General features: G+C 47.9%; 1 protein-coding gene across 2 annotated transcripts; it reads left to right on the forward strand.

The window, feature by feature from the left end:
• Positions 1-5,506: 5,506 nt before the first annotated feature.
• On the forward strand, positions 5,507-13,155 carry UQCRQ (ubiquinol-cytochrome c reductase complex III subunit VII). 2 transcript variants are annotated; one of them, XM_066591216.1, is made up of 3 exons: positions 5,507-5,603; positions 9,994-10,159; positions 12,941-13,155. In XM_066591216.1, the coding sequence occupies exons 2-3, from the start codon at positions 10,003-10,005 to the stop codon at positions 13,033-13,035; spliced, it is 252 nt and encodes an 83-aa protein (XP_066447313.1). In that variant the 5' UTR covers positions 5,507-5,603; positions 9,994-10,002; the 3' UTR covers positions 13,036-13,155. The 2 variants fall into 2 exon arrangements, with proteins under 2 accessions (XP_066447313.1, XP_066447314.1); XM_066591217.1 differs by having other exon boundaries at positions 5,542-5,603; positions 9,997-10,159.
• Positions 13,156-17,433: the final 4,278 nt, after the last annotated feature.

Here is a 17,433-nt window from a genome sequence, read left to right on the forward strand (position 1 = left end):
TTTTTCAGGAATTAATTCAATTTAGAGGAGAAAAAGTAAAATTTTATATTTTTGCAAATCGTCATTTTAAAAACATATTTTTTCCTATAGTTTACATGAAAAGGAGGATTTACACCCCAAAATGGATCTCCCCGTTTGTCCTGTGTTCAAAAATATATCCAATGTGGCCCTAATCTTATGCGTGGATGCACAACGGGGCCCAAAATGAAAGGAGTAGTCAGTGTCTTTCAGAACAGAAATTTTGTTTGAAGGCCTTTTAGGCCCCATAGCACCCTTGTAGAGTTCTTGAGCACCCAAAACCATGGAAAACACCCACAAATGACTCCATTTTGAAAACTAGACCCCTTAACGAATTTATCTAGGGGAATACTGTGTATTTTGATGCCACAGGTTTTAAATGAATTCAAGCAAAGCAAAAGGAAAAAATTGTGATTTTCATTTTTTTGGCAATTCTGTCATTTTAAAACAGCTTTTTTTGTACAGCACACATATGAAGGAAGACTTGCACCCCAAAATGGATACCCCTGTTTGTCTTCAGAAATATACCCATTGTGATCCTAATCTTATGTCTCTATGCACAACGGGGCCCAAAATGAAAGGAGTAGTCGGTGGTTTTCAGAACATAGATTTTGCTTGAAGTCATTTTAGGCCCCATAGCACACTTGTAGAGTTCTTGAGCGGCCAAAACTATAGAGAACCCCCACAAATGACCTGATTTTGAAAACAAACCCCCTTAACAAATTCATCTAGGGGTGTACTGTGTATTTTAACCCTACAATTTTTGAATAGATCTAAGCAAAGCAGTAGGAAAAAAATTACGATTTTCATTTTTTGGGCAATCGTGTCAATTGAAAAACATTTTTTTTGTACAGCACACAAATGAATGAAGACTTGCACCCTAAAATCGATACCCCTGTTTGTTCCGTGTTCAGAAACATACCCATTGTGGCCCTAATCTACTTACAGGACCCATGGCAAGGCCTATAAAGGAGGGAACACCCGTTGGATTGCAGGGCATAACTGAATAAATTCCAGGCCCCATTGCTGACTTGTACGGAATAAAAATGGACTCCCTAAAAAATATCCCCACACACACTCCGTGCCCTTTTTTGGCGTTCCCCAAATCTTAGATAAAAGTAATGATGTGAGCTGTGTGGTATTTCCAAAGACAGGGTTAATTACGGAGGCTGGTTGGGATGGGCACATGGGGCAATAAAACCGGGTATCCGCCCTCCTCTCATCCTTTTTGGGGGGTATTTTTTGATCTCAGTGGTGGGTATGGGGTGTAAAAAGTGGCGCTCCGTGAGTCTCCGTAAGCTTGATGAGGTGCGGCGGTCTCACACAGAAGGCACTCAACAAGCTGCTCCTGGAACTGCAGGAAGGCGAACGTTCCCGGGGCTTCTTGTAAATTACGTATTACAGGTAGCGGTCTGAATAACGCCGGGCTCACACGCAGCGAATCCCAGCTGTGGGCCCTGCGTACTGCCGCGTAATGTACTGCACATAACTGCCTACTCACACAGGCGGTCATGTGCAGTACACCTTTTTTTTGTTTGTATTTCCCGCACCGTCGCTTAGCGATGACGAAGGTACCCGCAGCCCGTATACAATGTAGCTGCGTATGGGCTGCGGGTATATCCACAACCATGGAGCACAATGGGCTTTATGTTGCGGATATCCGCAGTAAAATAGAACCTGCTGCGTTCTCTTTTCTGCAAGTGGATTACGCAATTCCGACCCACTAATGTGAGCGGAATTGTGTAATCCAATGCGATTGATATGTGTATTATGTGGATTAGATGTATGCGGGATCCGTAATTCCTATCCGGTCATGTGACACCGGCCTAAGGTAGATCGCTAGCTTTCTATCACGTGACCAGGGACCGCTCAACAAGGTCACTGCTCCAGGCTCACAGCGACCGTTGGTCGCTGGGAGCAAGGAAATTTTAAGTTTCCTGGGCTGCCCAACTCCTGTGCATTTTGACGGCGGTATCCGGGAAGGTTCACGGAGGGGGATCGCGTCGAGATTCAAATACGGAGGCCTCCGGTAAAAAGTTTCATCTTATCTCACCGATCGCATCGGTGAGGGGAGAGGAAACTGCACTTTTGTTTTTACTTTTACATGATCGCCATTATTCATTGGATAACGGTGCACACGTGACCAGGAACCGCTCACCGTAACCCCCCCCCCCCCCCCCCCCCGTGAGATCTCCAGGCTCTTGGCTCAGTTTTGTAGCCAGGAGCAGGGAGAATTTAGATTATCCTGGCAATCCACAGCTTTTGCGCATGCGTCCGCTATTTTGGCGACGGGCGTATGCGCAGAAGCTGGGGTAAGGTCCGCAGATAAATCCGGGGGCCTTATGTACGTACTTTCATCCTCCCTCACGGATATGATCTGTGAGGGGAGATGAAATGTAAGCTTGTTAAATAAACTTTTTTTTTACTTTTTAAAACTTTTGTTAATTTTTTTTTTTTACTGTTTTACACTCTTTTTTTTACATTAAATGATCACTGTTATCCATGTCTCCAGTAACATCCCTCTGCTCCTGGCTAAACATAGTAGCCAGGAGCAAAAGGATTTAGAATTTCCCGGGGCCTGAGCCCCTCTGTGCACGCGCCCGATGATTGACGTCGGCGCGCACACGCAGAAGGGCACTTCAGGTCCCGGAACACCGGGACATCGAAGAGGACCCGAGGTGAGTATTTTCACCTCCCCTCATGGATCCGATCCATTAGGGGAGGTGAAACTTTAGGCTTTTTTAAAACTTTTTCGTGATCACAGGTACCGGGCCCGGGGACCGCTCACTGCAGTCCCCGGTAACATCTTCTGGTTCTCGGCTACCTTCAGGAGCCGGGAGATTTAAAATTTGCCGGGGCTCCTGGCCTTCTGTGCATGCACGTGACATCATTCGTCTGGCGCGCATGCGCAGAAGAGCGGCGGCGGGTCCGCGTGGACCCGATCAGTGGGGGACACCCCAGTAAAGGCGGGTGAGTAATTTCAGCTGCCCTGATGGATCCGATCCATCAGGGCAGCTGAATCTTTAACTTTTTAAACCTTTTTTTTCACTTTATTGCGATCAGCGCTATCCACTGGATAGCGCCGATTGCATTGCCGGGGGGGGGGCTGCCCGCAGTCCAAGATGACAGCTCCATGCTGCCGGCTTCCTGCAGGCACTGACAGCATGGAGCTGTCATGTCCATAGCCCACGAGGCTTTATTCCTTGCAGGACACATGTTTTTACGTCTTCAGGGAATAAAGCCCACTTGGGCAGGACCTAAAAACACTATGGGCTGGTCACTAAGGGGTTAAAGTTCCAGCAGGCTAGAGGTCAGAAGTAGGGAGAATACACAGGATGAAAACTGGTCCTACAGTCCACGTTATCTGTACGGTACCGCTCCTAGACTGGGAGCACTACAGAGGACGAAGGGGAGTAGGGGGTCACTCCGCATACATTCTGGCAGACAATTATTCAAAGGAAGGCTTAAACAATAAACACCACACATGGCAGGAGCGTGGGTGTGTCAGTAGTAGTACCTCTGTGCGGTGATCCTAACTTTGGACGGCCGCACAGAAAAAGCCTGTAGTGTGAATTGGTACCTGTACGGTGGGTTCCTCTATACAGAAGGATTAGAACTTGCTCTCTCTCTAAGATCTTGGGACTCACTTCATTCACATCCAGACTGCTCTAGCTACGGGATATCTCTCCTCTTCTTCCATCTTCACCTACATGGAAGCTTAAGGTGCTTCTATGTGGCTCTGTGTTAGGACTCTCCCAAAAGATGGACTCTTTTCCCGCTCTCAAGCACTCCTATTTATACCTCACTCATACCACATGAGATGGCAAACTGATACATCTACATGCAGGCGGTACTGTTGTATTATGTCGCCACCGGAAGTTAGGGTGGAGACATAATACAGTAGTGTTGAAATTTCGTAACGCCCCCAGCTTGTGATTGGCTGGGAGCGCTGCCGTGCTATGTCAGTGTGTCACCTGTGAAGTGCCGTCCGGCAGTGTACCCTGCGCCCTGGAATGACCGCTGCCAACTGCTGACTCACCCCTCCGGTGCAGTGGCAATGTGCAGTATCGGCAGCGAACTATGCTCTTCATGTGTGGCAGCCAGGAGCACAGTCTGTAGCACGCACTGAAGGCGCCTCCCTGCCATGTTTCCCACTGGAACTTTCTGTGTGTGTGTCCCCACCGGGCCACAAGCCAACCCCGGTCTCGGTCTCCCCCTTGACCCTCTGTGCAGCCGTTGTGTCTTGCGGACGGAGCAGTGAGGGAGCAAAGGCACAGCCCGCTCCCAGGGGAGATGCAATGGGGACTGTATACAGATGCTGCTAAAGGTGGATGGAGCAGTGAGGGAGTGAAGGCTCAGCCCCGCTACCAGGGGAGATGCAAGGGGGACTGTATGCAGACGCTGCTAAAGGTGGACGGAGCAGTGAGGGAGCGGAGGCACAGCCTGCTCCCAGGGGAGATGCAACGAGGACTGTATACAGACGCTGCTAAAGGACCTTCACGAATGCAACCAATCGGGAGCTAGGGGGGTGACAGGGGCGTTCCTGCATCCAAACCATGGCACACCCCTAGCTTCGGGGGGGTGACAAGGTACAATAGTACTCATGCAGGCAATGATTTTTATTACTGTTAACCTCTCAAGCCCCGCAGCTTTGCAGCACACACACTGGATATGACAGGACAGGCTTTGCACAGTGCATCTACATAGGACAGACATGTATGACATTTCTGGAGGGGACCAGGATGGTGTTCTGGGCCGACCTCTGTGTAGTGACCGGCACAGGTAACTGCAGACATGGCTCCCATGGAAATCATTGGGTTTTCAGTGGGTTCAGTCTTATGAGCATGTTTTGTGTGCGCACTTCCCACGCACGGCAAAGAATGCAGCATGCTCTATTTGTGAACCAAAGGCTCCATAGAAGTCTACAGGGGGGAGGGGGGGGGGGGTGCAAATACACAAGGAGATGCATGAAACACCCCGCAAAACTGTGGGGAAAAGAGCACATCTGGACCTCATTAGCCTTTTAATCCACAGACAGGGCGTGCCGCGCTTGTGTGAGGTGGCCCTGTGTGCACAAAAAGTACCGTACTATGTGCTGATACAGGCGCAAATCTACTTCCTCCAACCTCGTTCACGGCGCAAAAACGTTGTGCTGCGGCCGGCTTTTTTGCTTTTATACTCAAAGAGTGCCCATACAAGCTGCGGCCAGGCAGCAGTAACCGCTGCTTGCCATTATTCCCCTGTGCTTGCCCTGGTTATAGTGACGCACAGCAAATGAGCGGTACTCTGTGCCCACTTACTGCAACTCATGCATGTTAATAACCCAGCAGACGTTTATGTGACAAATCTGTAGTGCAAATCAGTCATGACTACAATCTGCTGCTATCTCCATACTCGACACCAGAGGGCGCCCACGCACCTTAGTAAACTGAACACCAGTACACGCACGTAGGCTGCCAGCAGATGGCGATTACTTGCTGCTATTGAGTAACTAGGACACAGGCCGCCCCTTCACCCGGAAGATAAAGGAGGAGCCGGAAGTCGCCGTGTGTCCTGAGCTTGGCATTGAGACGCAGAGAGACAAGGTGAGGGCCGAGATGTCGTCCCGGCATTACTTATCCTGCTCTGTGCTGCAGCCTGCTGGCTCCTCGGGCTCCTCATGGCAGTCGGTGCTCGTGGGGTTACATTAAAGGGACAATGACCCTTAACCCCTCAGTGGCCAGTACTGTTTGGGCTTTAATTGTCAGGATTTTCCTTGTCCGCCCGTGCAGCGTGAGGCGAGACGCTTTGTGTTTCTCACTGACACCATTTTTGGGACGCGCTGATTGACTTTCATGAACATTTTTAAGAGAGTCTAAGAAAGAAAAAACAAACAGTTCATCTATAGTATTCTGCGCTTATCTCCTTCCTGGAGGTACGCCCATCAATAGTTCACAACTGGACAACCCCTTTAATGAAATCTTATTGGGCGTGACTTTAATAGCGGGGAAGCTGTTATGGCGGCCGTTTAGTTGTGGGTAAAAGAGGACTTATAAAACTGCCTAAAAGAAACTCCTGTTGCCCGTAGCAACCAAACATAAAAAAGTGCTCAATTTTAAAGAGCAGAGAGCTGCGCTGTGATTGGTCGCTACAACAAACAAGTCTCACGTATTGGGTGCGCTGCGGGATATTATACTAAGACCGGCATTAACTTTCCCCCATAGTGCGCTCGCACCCCTGGCTTTCATCTGCTGGAACTGACACGGGGGTCCGGCCGCATCACCACAGGCAGCGAGACCGAGGGGTCCGGGGTGACGCTGCGTGGAGGAGCGGCACTAAAGAAGGGAAAGCATCCTCTCTGCAATATTCCATCGTTTTTCCAACCCATGGGAACAAACCCTGAGGGCTCCTTCGCACGGACGCATTTGTGCGCGGTTCTGCATCCGCAGAGTATAGAACATATTAATTTCAATCGGTTCGTTTGCGGTTTCTTTTTTTTGTGCACGCGGAGAAAAATGCAGCGTTATGTGCACCGCAAGGGCCCTTCTATGGGGGAGCGCAAATGTGTGCGCAAAACATTACAGCACTGTGCGAGAAGAACAACCCGTCAGTAAGTCACCAGGCTACGCCGCCATTTAAATCAGGGCGTGGTTGTGTGCAAAATGTGCAGGAAAATACGCCGATACGTGCGCAAAAAGCTTTAGTCGTAGTGCAAATACGTTGCGCACAATCGTGCATACGCCGTGTTACAGAGCCCTTAGGCCATGTTTTGCGTTTTTTGTTGTTGTTTTTTTTGTGCGATTTTTTTAACATTAGAAAGTCCCATTGAAAAAACGTAGCGCTATCGCAGCGTTTAAAAAAAAAAAAAAACCCGCTAATGGGTAAAAGCTCTTAGGGTAACTTCACACGGGTGAGCGCGACATAAAGCCGTGATTCACAGCCCCATATCGCACTCGCCACCATGTGAATTCCCCATGGTTGCGAGGCATTTTCATGTCAAACCAGCTTGGCCTCGCTGCGGGGGAGAAGCTGCCCTCCACCATGGCTGACAGCCACAGCAGAGTTTCTCCCATAGTTTTCAGTGAGAGAGCTCCCATCGTATCGTGGTCACCTGGCACGTGGTGCGATGCTGCCGTCGGCCCCATTGAAAACAATTGGCGCTGCGATGCGAAGGCACGCACAAGGTAGACCATACTGCGATTTGTTTCCTGCATCGCGGTGCCATGCGAGAAGACCTCACTCATGTGTATGACGCCATTCAATAGAATAGGGTTCGTATTTGTGCTCCTCACAACACACAAATCTGGCGTGAATTTCTTGCCTCAGGCTGTTTTTATGCAGCCTTGAAAACCGCGCAAGATTTGTGCGCTGCGAGATGTACAGATCTTGCACGAATATGAACCCCAATCTTTTGAATGGCATTATACACCTGTCCGATCTTTGGGCATTCCCTCGGAATGCATCACCCATTGTTTTCATTGGGGCCGGGAAACCCATCCCACGGCGTGCGGTGCGAGGTTTCCGTATGGCAAACGCATGCCAATCCTCTGATGCGACTTTACAGAAGTGATGAGAGGCGTTTTTAAAGAACAATGCCTCCCATCCGTGTGCTGAGGGTACGTTAGCGAGTGTGATATTGGGTCAGTTTTATGCCCGGTACCACGCTCGCCCATGTGTAGGAAGCCTTATAGTGAGGAACGAGAGATGGTGAAACGTAATGTCTGAATACCCAAGTGGCCATCTCTATAAAGAAGTAGTCCTAACGATACGGTCCGCTGAAGCAAGTTTTTGGGTGCGTTCACACGTTACTGAGTAGCTGCAGATTGTGTCGCGGATCTGCAGCAAATCTCGTGATTTCAACGGAATTCAAATAGGTGGTGTGAAAGCTGCTGCAGATCCGCAACAAAATCAGCGCCATGTGAACGCACCCTTTAAGTGGAAACCTCTTTCAGGCCCTTTTACACTGCCTGATAGCGCACAGCCACCCCATCATGGGGTGACGTAAAAGGGCCAAGGATCAGCTGAGATCATTCTTCAGACACTAGGATCCATTCTATTAGCTAATGGTTTCCTGCTTCACTACCTTGCATAAATGGAGAATATGAAAGGTCTGAAGGAGGTCAAGAAGGGCGTCCTCGTACCAATCGCTTTTTTGAACTTCATAAAAATTCAGAAATTGATTTGTAAGAATGTTGCCATCCAATAGGTGGTGCTGTAGGGCTGGTGTTTCCATGTCTTTCTATGTTCGGACTTTAAGGCCTTATTCACAGAGGCTACAAAAACGGCACGTATGTGAAGCCCATGGTTTACAATGGGTTCTTTCAGGCTACAAAACATCCTTCATGTGGATGAACCCATTGGAGACCACGGGCTTCACATACATGCGTTTTTGTAGCGCTACAAAACCGTGCGATTTTTGTAGCCCATGTGGCTAAGGCCTAGAGGAGAGATAGACATCATAAAACTGTCACATTCCTTAGCTCAGTGGACTGATTAAGTATCTCTTTTCTCAGGTTGTTTAGAGTTATTTTAACCCTTTCCAATCCAATTTGTATCCTGGTTTTCCTAGGGGGCTTACTCTTTTTCTGCCGTTATACAACAGCGCTATCTGCTGGCTAAAGCCAATACTGCATGGGGTGACACGTTGGATAGGCTCCAACAGCAGAGAGGCTGGCAATATACAGTAAGAGAACCCCGACGGACGTCTTCCAACATTGGAGCTGTACAGCCTTAAATCATAATGTCTTCAGACGTCAGACAGTGGATTGGAAAGGGTTAAGTCTTGAGTGTGAGAGGCCGCCTGTACACTGCTGGGTCGGATCCCGCTGCGAGCATTCTCGCAGTGGGATGCGATCCAAGCCCCGGTATTGACCTTATACTCACCCGTGCCGAAATTTGTTTACTGCTCGAGTTTTCACGTGATCAAATTGTGGCTGTCTGCATAGGATTACATTAATGCAATCCTATGTCAGCGGGCATGGCAGACATTCTGTGGGAAATCTCGCCTTGGAATTTCCGCCCGTGTGCAGGAGGCCCGACCAGTCTCAAGTTTCTGTGTCTGAACATTTCTTTTGATCAAGAGGGGTGTCATCTCTGCATTTGTATATTTGTATATGTGCCCCATCCAAACCAGTTTCATGTGCCTGATGAAGGATCGATAGAAGACCTGAAAGCTTGCTGTAACATCATGTATTTTTGTTAGCCATTAAAAGGTATCATGTCTACAAGATTACTTGGTTTCTCTCACTGAGAACAATCGCACATCACAACACGAACTATGAAGCACATGCTTTTCGATGGTTTCATTCACCATATTTCCCTATAGAACCTTCGTTTTATTGCATCGCAAAGCACAAACTTGTGGTTTTTTGTGTTTTTAACATTAGAAGCTCCAATTGTCTGGCGCTAGAAAATCACAAGCGGCAGCGATGTTTCTGCAAGAAGAAGCATCGCTGACACTCCGACATCTGATGAGGGAAATCGCGATATTGCCAGTGGGAAGGAGCCCTTAGTGAGATAAAAATCCAGCCATAACCATACCAGCTGCGTCTTGGTGCTCCGCCACTCTCGGCGGTATGGTATGGGGATGAGTGAGTTCACAGAACTTGTATATGCTCAAATTGTTCTAGATTTCTATGGCGCACTCATTTCTTATGCTCAACACTCCAAAATAATGCTACATTCGATTCTTCACACATATCCTATAAAACGACTAGTTATTAGTATTATATAATGAACTACATCATCATATGTAACTCACTGAAGGACCTGTGATGACGGTTGGAGTTGGTCAAAATATTGAAGGACCTGTGATGACATCACAGTCATGTGATCAGGGGCGGAGCATGTAACTCACTCAGTCACTGACGGACAAGTGGGCATTAGTACTTTGCTGATATAGAAGGAATTTCATAGAAATGATACTAGAGAGAAATGTAGCCAGTATTTTTTTGTATGTTCTACATATTCTAACAGTGATCTTTCCTCTTTCCTCAGCAGTAAACCATGGGGGGGTTACACTTTGGAAATCTTGCCAAGGTTCGCCATATTATCACCTTCACATTATCCCCATTCGAACAGAGAGCTTTTGCCAATTTCTTCTCCAAAGGGATTCCCAATGTGTGGAGAAGGTTTTCATCCAACGCTTTTACCGTATGCCCACGTAAGTTATATGCAGTATTGTCCGTGTGTTAGGTGGAGCTGCACACACTGATCTACTCATGTCAGTCCGTTTGCTTACAACCCAAATACCCCATCACTGATATCCTCAAATGTATGTACTGCAGGGGTGATATCGGAGGAAGCCAGTTTACAGAAGAATGAGATTGGCGAGAGAACAGCACAACAGCCAAAGATTGCATTCACGTATTTTGGGAGGGGGATTTCTAACCACTTAGCAGGGTCTTAGTTTTACATAGTTAACAGCCAAGTGTTTAGGACCAAAGATCAAAGAATGGTAGAGTTGGAAGGGAGCTCCAGGAGGTCTCCTATGTGTATTTTGCAGTCGCTTCCATGCACTGCAGCACCCTGTGTGATGCTTATCAGGCACTATATTGATGGTGAGATTTTTACTTTCACATCAATTACATGATGCATGAGCATTAATTAGAGGCTATAACATTTCTGCCCTCTGGGGGGACAGAAAAATATAGAAGGTCGTGATAATTAAACTAGTAAAAGTAAGCTGCAGCCCATAAGTACACAGTCAGGATGAGCTGTGATCTCCTCTATTATAACTGTGTGGCAGGAGCTGTATGATTATTAGCTGTGTTCCCCCTCTAGGCAGGGAAAGGAATAACTAACCAAGACTACACGAGCCAAATATATGCCGGGGTATGGTTACGTAGTGAAGGAATGACATTTTCACCAGAGTGGCCCATTATAGGCTATTTACTCTCGTGTAAAGATTTTTTTAAATTGCTCCAACGCATCTAAAATAAAAGCTTTAGTTTTGTGCCTACAGCTGCTATACAGACCATGTGGCTCAATGGTAATAGACGACAAACCCCGTGTAGTCTTATCCTTCAGCCATATTCCCTCCTGTCTGTCTACTACTCCTTGCTAATATACCAAATGTATGTTAGGAAGAAGTAGGTGACAAATACAGGAGAGTAAGACTACAAAAGGCTTTTGTTACCATGGACATACACAAACCTGTATTGCCACCATAGACAAAACGGTCTATAATAAATTCGTGCCTTTTAAAGACTGTTTCACACAAATTTGTGTGATTTCCTTGCGATGCAACAGCTCTACGAATCGCATGTACGTGATCCCCATGCTTTCCAATAGGTTCCTTCACATGAGCGATGTTTTGTAGGCTGCTACATTGCGAGAATACAAAAAATCGTGGCGCGCTCTATACTGCCACGATTTGTGGTATTTTGTAGCCCATGTCTCCCTATGGAGCCTTCCTTTGTGTTGCATCACATCGCATGAAAATGCGGTTTCATGCCGTGTGATGCAACTTTTACAGTAGGAAGTCCTACTGTTTGTCCCTAAAATAAACCCTATCTGCATAATAAAAGCCCCACAATGCATCACCTGACAGGCGCTGTCTGCTCAGCTGCATTTCTTCTCACAGGTCCCCGGCACATTTGTTTCTAATTTTCCACCAGCGCTTACTGGTCAGGGGGCTCAAAAATCACGCCTCCAGGAATCACTGGCTCTGATTGGTTCACAAGCGCTGCAGCTCAGCCAATTATTGTAGCGCTCGATTAACCAATCAGAGACAGCTCTTCCGGGAGGCGGGATTTTTGAATGCCTGACCAAGAAGTGCTAGGGAAAAATTACAAGCAAGTGTGCCGGAGGACCTATGAGAAGTGCGGTTAAGTCTACAGCGCCTATTGGTTGATGTATTGTGCAGAGGGGGGGTTTATGCAGCCAGGGCTGCAGGGCTTATTTTCGGGGTAGGGCTTATATTTCAATTCCCCCATCCCCAAACATAGCTGTGATAGCACTGCAATATTCTCGCGGTGATAAAGCGGTCACCCGTGTAAAAAGGGCCTAATTGTCAGTAGGACTTATATATAGTAGCAATACTGGTAGAACTTTGACTATGGGCCAAGGGGAATGGCTGGTGAACTGTAATGGTCAAACTCCCTAGTGGGAGGTTTTACAATGAGTGGCAACATTACTTGGGGTCCTCCAGCCGACTCCATGCAGTCTCTTTATGGAGGATTGTGGGCCAGAGTGTAATCTCTGCGGGGTCTGACTATGAGGACTCCTACCGAGCCTGAGAATAAGAGTCCTGCCTCGTTCCTAGAGGTGAAATGGCCAATAGAATAAGAAGATAAACCAAAGCATTCATGGGAAGTGTCAGACATGACTGTTAGTTTTGTATTGCTTTTGGCGCACATTTCTTCCACTGTTAATTATTATTCTCTGTCTGTTTCTGTCCTTGATATTTCATTACAAAATGCTTCATGAGTTTAGTAACGGGCATTGCATGCAAACAGGAGTTTAATAAACTGTGATGACCCTTCTAGTTGTGCCAGGTCCCTTACAGATCAGAGGCCTCTCGTGCCCACTGTGGTGTGATAGGGATTACGTGGACATAAAGCACATTTGGATATAATCATGTCCTGAGTGCCACCAGAAGTGTGTGAGGCTCCTGTAGCCGGATGGATTTGTGCATGTAAAATATACACACAATACACAGAATAGATCCTGTTGATGTCAATGGGTTTATTCTCAATTTTCTTCTTGCACTCAAAAAAATTGGACCTATTCTATTTTCCTGCATATTTGCGCACCAAAGGTCCCCAGAAGTCTATGGGAAGTGTGCAAATGAGCACAATATGCAAGGAAATGTGCTGGAAAATAACGTACCGGGCCTTCATTAGGCTTTATAGCGGTTTAAATCGGGGCAGGTGGCACTTGTCAAAGGAATAGGAACATTTTTGGACACAGCTATTTAATGCTTGTCACTTGTCTCTTGCAGCCTTTATTGTGGCATACCTGGTCTACAGCTGGGGAACCCGTGAAAACCTGAGGTTGAAGAGGAAGGATCCATCCAAGTATGCAAATGACGTGTAAAGCAGCCAGCACCCGGGTGTGATACCCATCCTCTAACTCTACTTACCACTCAGTGCTGCGTTGTGCGGAAAGCCTGTACTGTGCAGCATGAAGTCCATAGAAATAAAACGATTCTCTGTTCTTTGTTGTGTTTTTATCATATATTTTGCTGCTGTTTAGTAAGGCTGGCGGGTCGGATTTTGCATGCAGCGGAATACAACTCTGTGCCCTGGCCAGCATCCGCGCGTACCTGTATTTTCTTCTGCTGGTCTGTACTGCGGATTGTCCACATTGCTCGCCAACAGACATGCACAGTACAGATTTTTTTTTTTTAACTCCTGCTTTTCTTGCGAAATCCACAGGCCGTCTGCAATGTCCATTGTGGACAGGCTGCAGGTGAGACTGCTTCCATTGACTTCAGTAGAAGCTGTCCGTGCGGAATCTGCAGGAAGACAGAGCATGCTGCAATTTTTCATTCGCGAGCGGAAACCACAATTGGTGTCCACTCGTATGCACGAAGAATCACTTTTGCATATCATGCTATGGGCGGTGTTTGCTGCGGAATCCAGAGGCGGTCAGACTCAGACTGGAGACGGACTCCTAGCAGTCAATGTGTCAGATCATACGCCTATTTTTTCACACAGAGGTACGCTCAGCCACTTTGCAGATGAGTCTGCCATTAGAGTCAATGGGTATATAAAACAAACCAGAGATTTTGGGTGCTGTCTGTATTTCATGAATCCATCACTGAGAAATGCAGGGGCAAAAAAATTGTTCGTGTTTTTATTTTTTTGTGAACATAAAAAAATGGACATATGGACCACGTATGAAACTGCACACAAAGGAAAGGCGTCCATATTTGGACGAAACACAAATGAGTCTCTACGCGGTCATGTGCCTTTGGCTTGAAAGACAGATAGGATGCAGCCTGCAGTACCACCATGGGCCACTGTGCAATGTACAGAGCTATCTGCTTTGTGCAGCAAAACAGCTATAATGGGGCATCTGTACAAGTATATTTAGGCCTCTACTGTATGTCCACATTACTCTGCTTTCATAAAGCACCATATGAAGGTTGTTCCTGTTGGATTTTGTACTAAGCGTATGCCGTATTCTGGCAATATTTGTGAAAAAATATAAAAGCGAATGTTATAAGGCTGGGTTCACACAGGGCGGATTCCCGTCGGAAATCTCGCGGTTTGGCCGCAGCAAAAACCGTGAGATATCCGCCGGGAGAACCGCTGCGGTTTAAGCCGCGGCGGCTTTGAAGCGGCCCGGCTGCTTGCTTTTCCATTGCGGCCGGCGCTCCCATAGAGGAGAGCGCGGCCGCGACGAAAATAAAAAAGGAAAGGTAAATAGACATGCTGCATCTTCTGAAGCTGTGGCAGCCGCAGTCTCAGCCGGATTTACCGCAGCGGATTGGCCGTCCCGTGTGGACGAGGTTTTTGAGAAATCTCGTCTACATGGCTGGCTAATCCCGAGATTAGCGGCCGCGGGCGGATTTGCCGCGCGGCAAATCCACCCTGTGTGAACCCAGCCTTAGGAGTTTTCTGCAACTAAAACATGAACAGCTTGTCCCCAGGATAGTCCGTCACATGATGTGTGGATTCTAACGGCCATTCCACACAAACATATTTGGAATCATCATTGGAGTGACCACTTGATTTTGTCAACAATTAACACACTTGTGAAAAACCTAGAAATGCCATAAAAACGCACTACAGGTTGGTACGAGCACACATCACTGAGGACATCTGTGGGATTCACGCATTGCTGCAGCTTTTCACATCCGCCACGTACTCTATATTGCGCTGCTAATTTTTTTGTATTTTTTCCTAATGTTAGGCCGCCTGCAGACGAGCGGGTCGGATCCGGCAGCGAGAATTCTCGCCGCGCGATCCGACCCGAGCGCCTGCAAGGACGAGCGCGTACTCACCCGCGCCTGGCTCTTTCATGTGCCGGCTGCCGCGCAGCCCGGAGCCGGCGGCCAGGTGAGTGCGTGCCCCGCAGAAAATTAGGACATGCCGCGGTTTGTTTGCCACGCGAGATTTCGCGCGGCCAAACCGCGGCCGTCTGCATAGGAGTGCGTATTTTAATGCACTCCTATGCAAACTTTCAGCGGCGGAAATCCCGCGGCGGGATTTCCGCTCGTGTGCAGGCGGCCTTACTGAATGGGTTTTGTTGAACCCCATTCACTTACATTGTATTGTACATTGCTGCTATAATTCTGCAGCAATTTTGTGTAAAATTACCCCAAGGGCGCCTTCACCCTGGTTAAAAAATTGTGCGAGGTTTGTGCATTGTGAGACACACAAACATGAACCCCATTCTTTTGCATGGGCTCATTCACCTGTGTTATGTTTTCCTGCATTGCACCGCATTGTGATGCTAAGCAGGAAACACATCGCAGCATATCCGTTTCTTTGGCGATATTGCCCATTGTTTTCAATGAGGTTGGTGCCAGCAGCAGCGTCGGCCCCATTGAAAGTATTGGGAGAACGCCGCGATAATCTACCGCAGCTGTGATAGCTGTGGGCAGGAAATCTTCCAGCCCCTCTGTGATGCAAGGCTGTTTCCACGTGAAAATGCCTCGTATCCAGGGCTTTCACACGCATTGCGAAGGCGATATCCGGCCATGAAACACGGCCTAATATCACCCATGCCAGTGTGAAGCCTACCTTAGAAAAGGCTAGTAATGAGAACAGAAGGGGGATGTACGGGAATCCAAAGTATTTATAGGCAGATTTATTAGGATTGGCACTTCATATAACAAGTCTTAGGGTGCATTCACACAAACGTATATCGGCTCGGTTTTCACGCCGAGCCGATATACGTTGTCCTCGTGTGCAGAGGGGGGAGGTGGAAGAGCCAGGAGCAGGAACTGAGCTCCTGCCCCCTCTCTGCCTCCTCTCCGCCCCTCTGCACTATTTGCAATGAGAGGAGGCAGGACAGGAGCGTGGCTAAGGTCCGGGAATTATCCCCGCCCCCGTCCCGCCTCTCCCCATTGCAAATAGTGCAGAGGGGCGGAGAGGGGGCGGGAGCACAGTTCCTGGCCCTGGCTCTTCCATCCTCCCCCCCTCTGCACACGAGGACAACGTATATCGGCTCGGCGTGAAAACCGAGCCGATATACGTTCGTGTGAATGCACCCTTAATCGTATCCCTGCCTAAAACAATGGGCGAGGGAACGCCCAAGGATAGGACATGCAGTGATTCAGAAGAATCGCAACGAACAAACCTCGTGCAATTTTCTTGGCTGTTTGAGCTATTGGAAAGGCTTTTGGGCCATGTCTACACGGGAAAGAAATACTGTTACTTTTTCATAAGGATAATTATGTAAAGCATCTCATCCACATAGTGCAGAAGAATAAAAGGCCCCTGCACACAGGCGGAAATTCTGCAGCGGGATTTCCCACAGAATTTCTGCCCCTGCCCACCTGCATAGGGTTTCATTACAATATGCAATCCTATGCAGACAGCCGAGATTTGTTTGCACGCAGAAAACAAATTGCGGCATGCTCTATTTCTGTGTGGGTCTCGCAGAGGCCCACACAGAAATGTCACTGCCGGCTCCGCTCTGCGCATGCGCCGGCACATCACAGAGCTGGAGCTGCGGGAGAGGTGAGTGCCGCGCTGGTCCCTGCAGGGATCCAACCCGGCCGTCTGCGGGCGGCCAAACACAATTCACAACAGAATTGACCTGCAGTGCGGATTTTAAATGCGTGGCATGTCAATTTAGGCTGCTAGTTTTCAGTGTATATTTTACCTCTTCAAATGAGGGGTGATCTCCACACCAAAATCCTCATCAGTTGTGCAGAATCCTTAGCATTTCCACCCCATGTGCATGTAGCCTAAGGCTATTTACACATGAGCCACAACGATATTGTGTGCTTTCAGGCTGATGCGAGGCGGTTTTATGGCAAAAAATGCCTCCCATCACTTCTGTGATGTAGCAATCCCCCGCTGCGGCTTTCAGCAGCATTGCAGGAGCAGCAAGTGTTTTCAATGGGTAACCCCACATCATGCTCTGTGCAAAGTGGTTTACTGTCCCGTTGAAAACAATGTGTGATGCGTTCTGAGGAACGCAAAAAAAGGGACATCCAAAAGAATGGAGTTCATATTCTCGTAACGCACAAATCTCACGCACGTTTCTCGGCCATGTGAAACCAGCGGATTTGGAACACATTTTCCATGTGGACCATATGCATGGAATATCCGTGGCATGTCCAGTAGCGGCAAAGTGGATGAGATTTTCAAATCTCTTCCACATGCTGAGGAAACAATCTGTACAAAACACGTCTGGAAATTGGCATGTGGTGCGGGATTTAATCCACAGCATGTCAGTTCTAGCATCGGATACTCTGTGGAATCCATCTCTTCTCATTGCAGACAGTTTTGAATAGCCGAGAATCTTGTGCGA

The sequence above is a fragment of the Eleutherodactylus coqui genome, chromosome 2 (genome assembly GCF_035609145.1).
Source record: "Eleutherodactylus coqui strain aEleCoq1 chromosome 2, aEleCoq1.hap1, whole genome shotgun sequence".
NCBI classification, from domain to species: domain Eukaryota; kingdom Metazoa; phylum Chordata; class Amphibia; order Anura; family Eleutherodactylidae; genus Eleutherodactylus; species Eleutherodactylus coqui.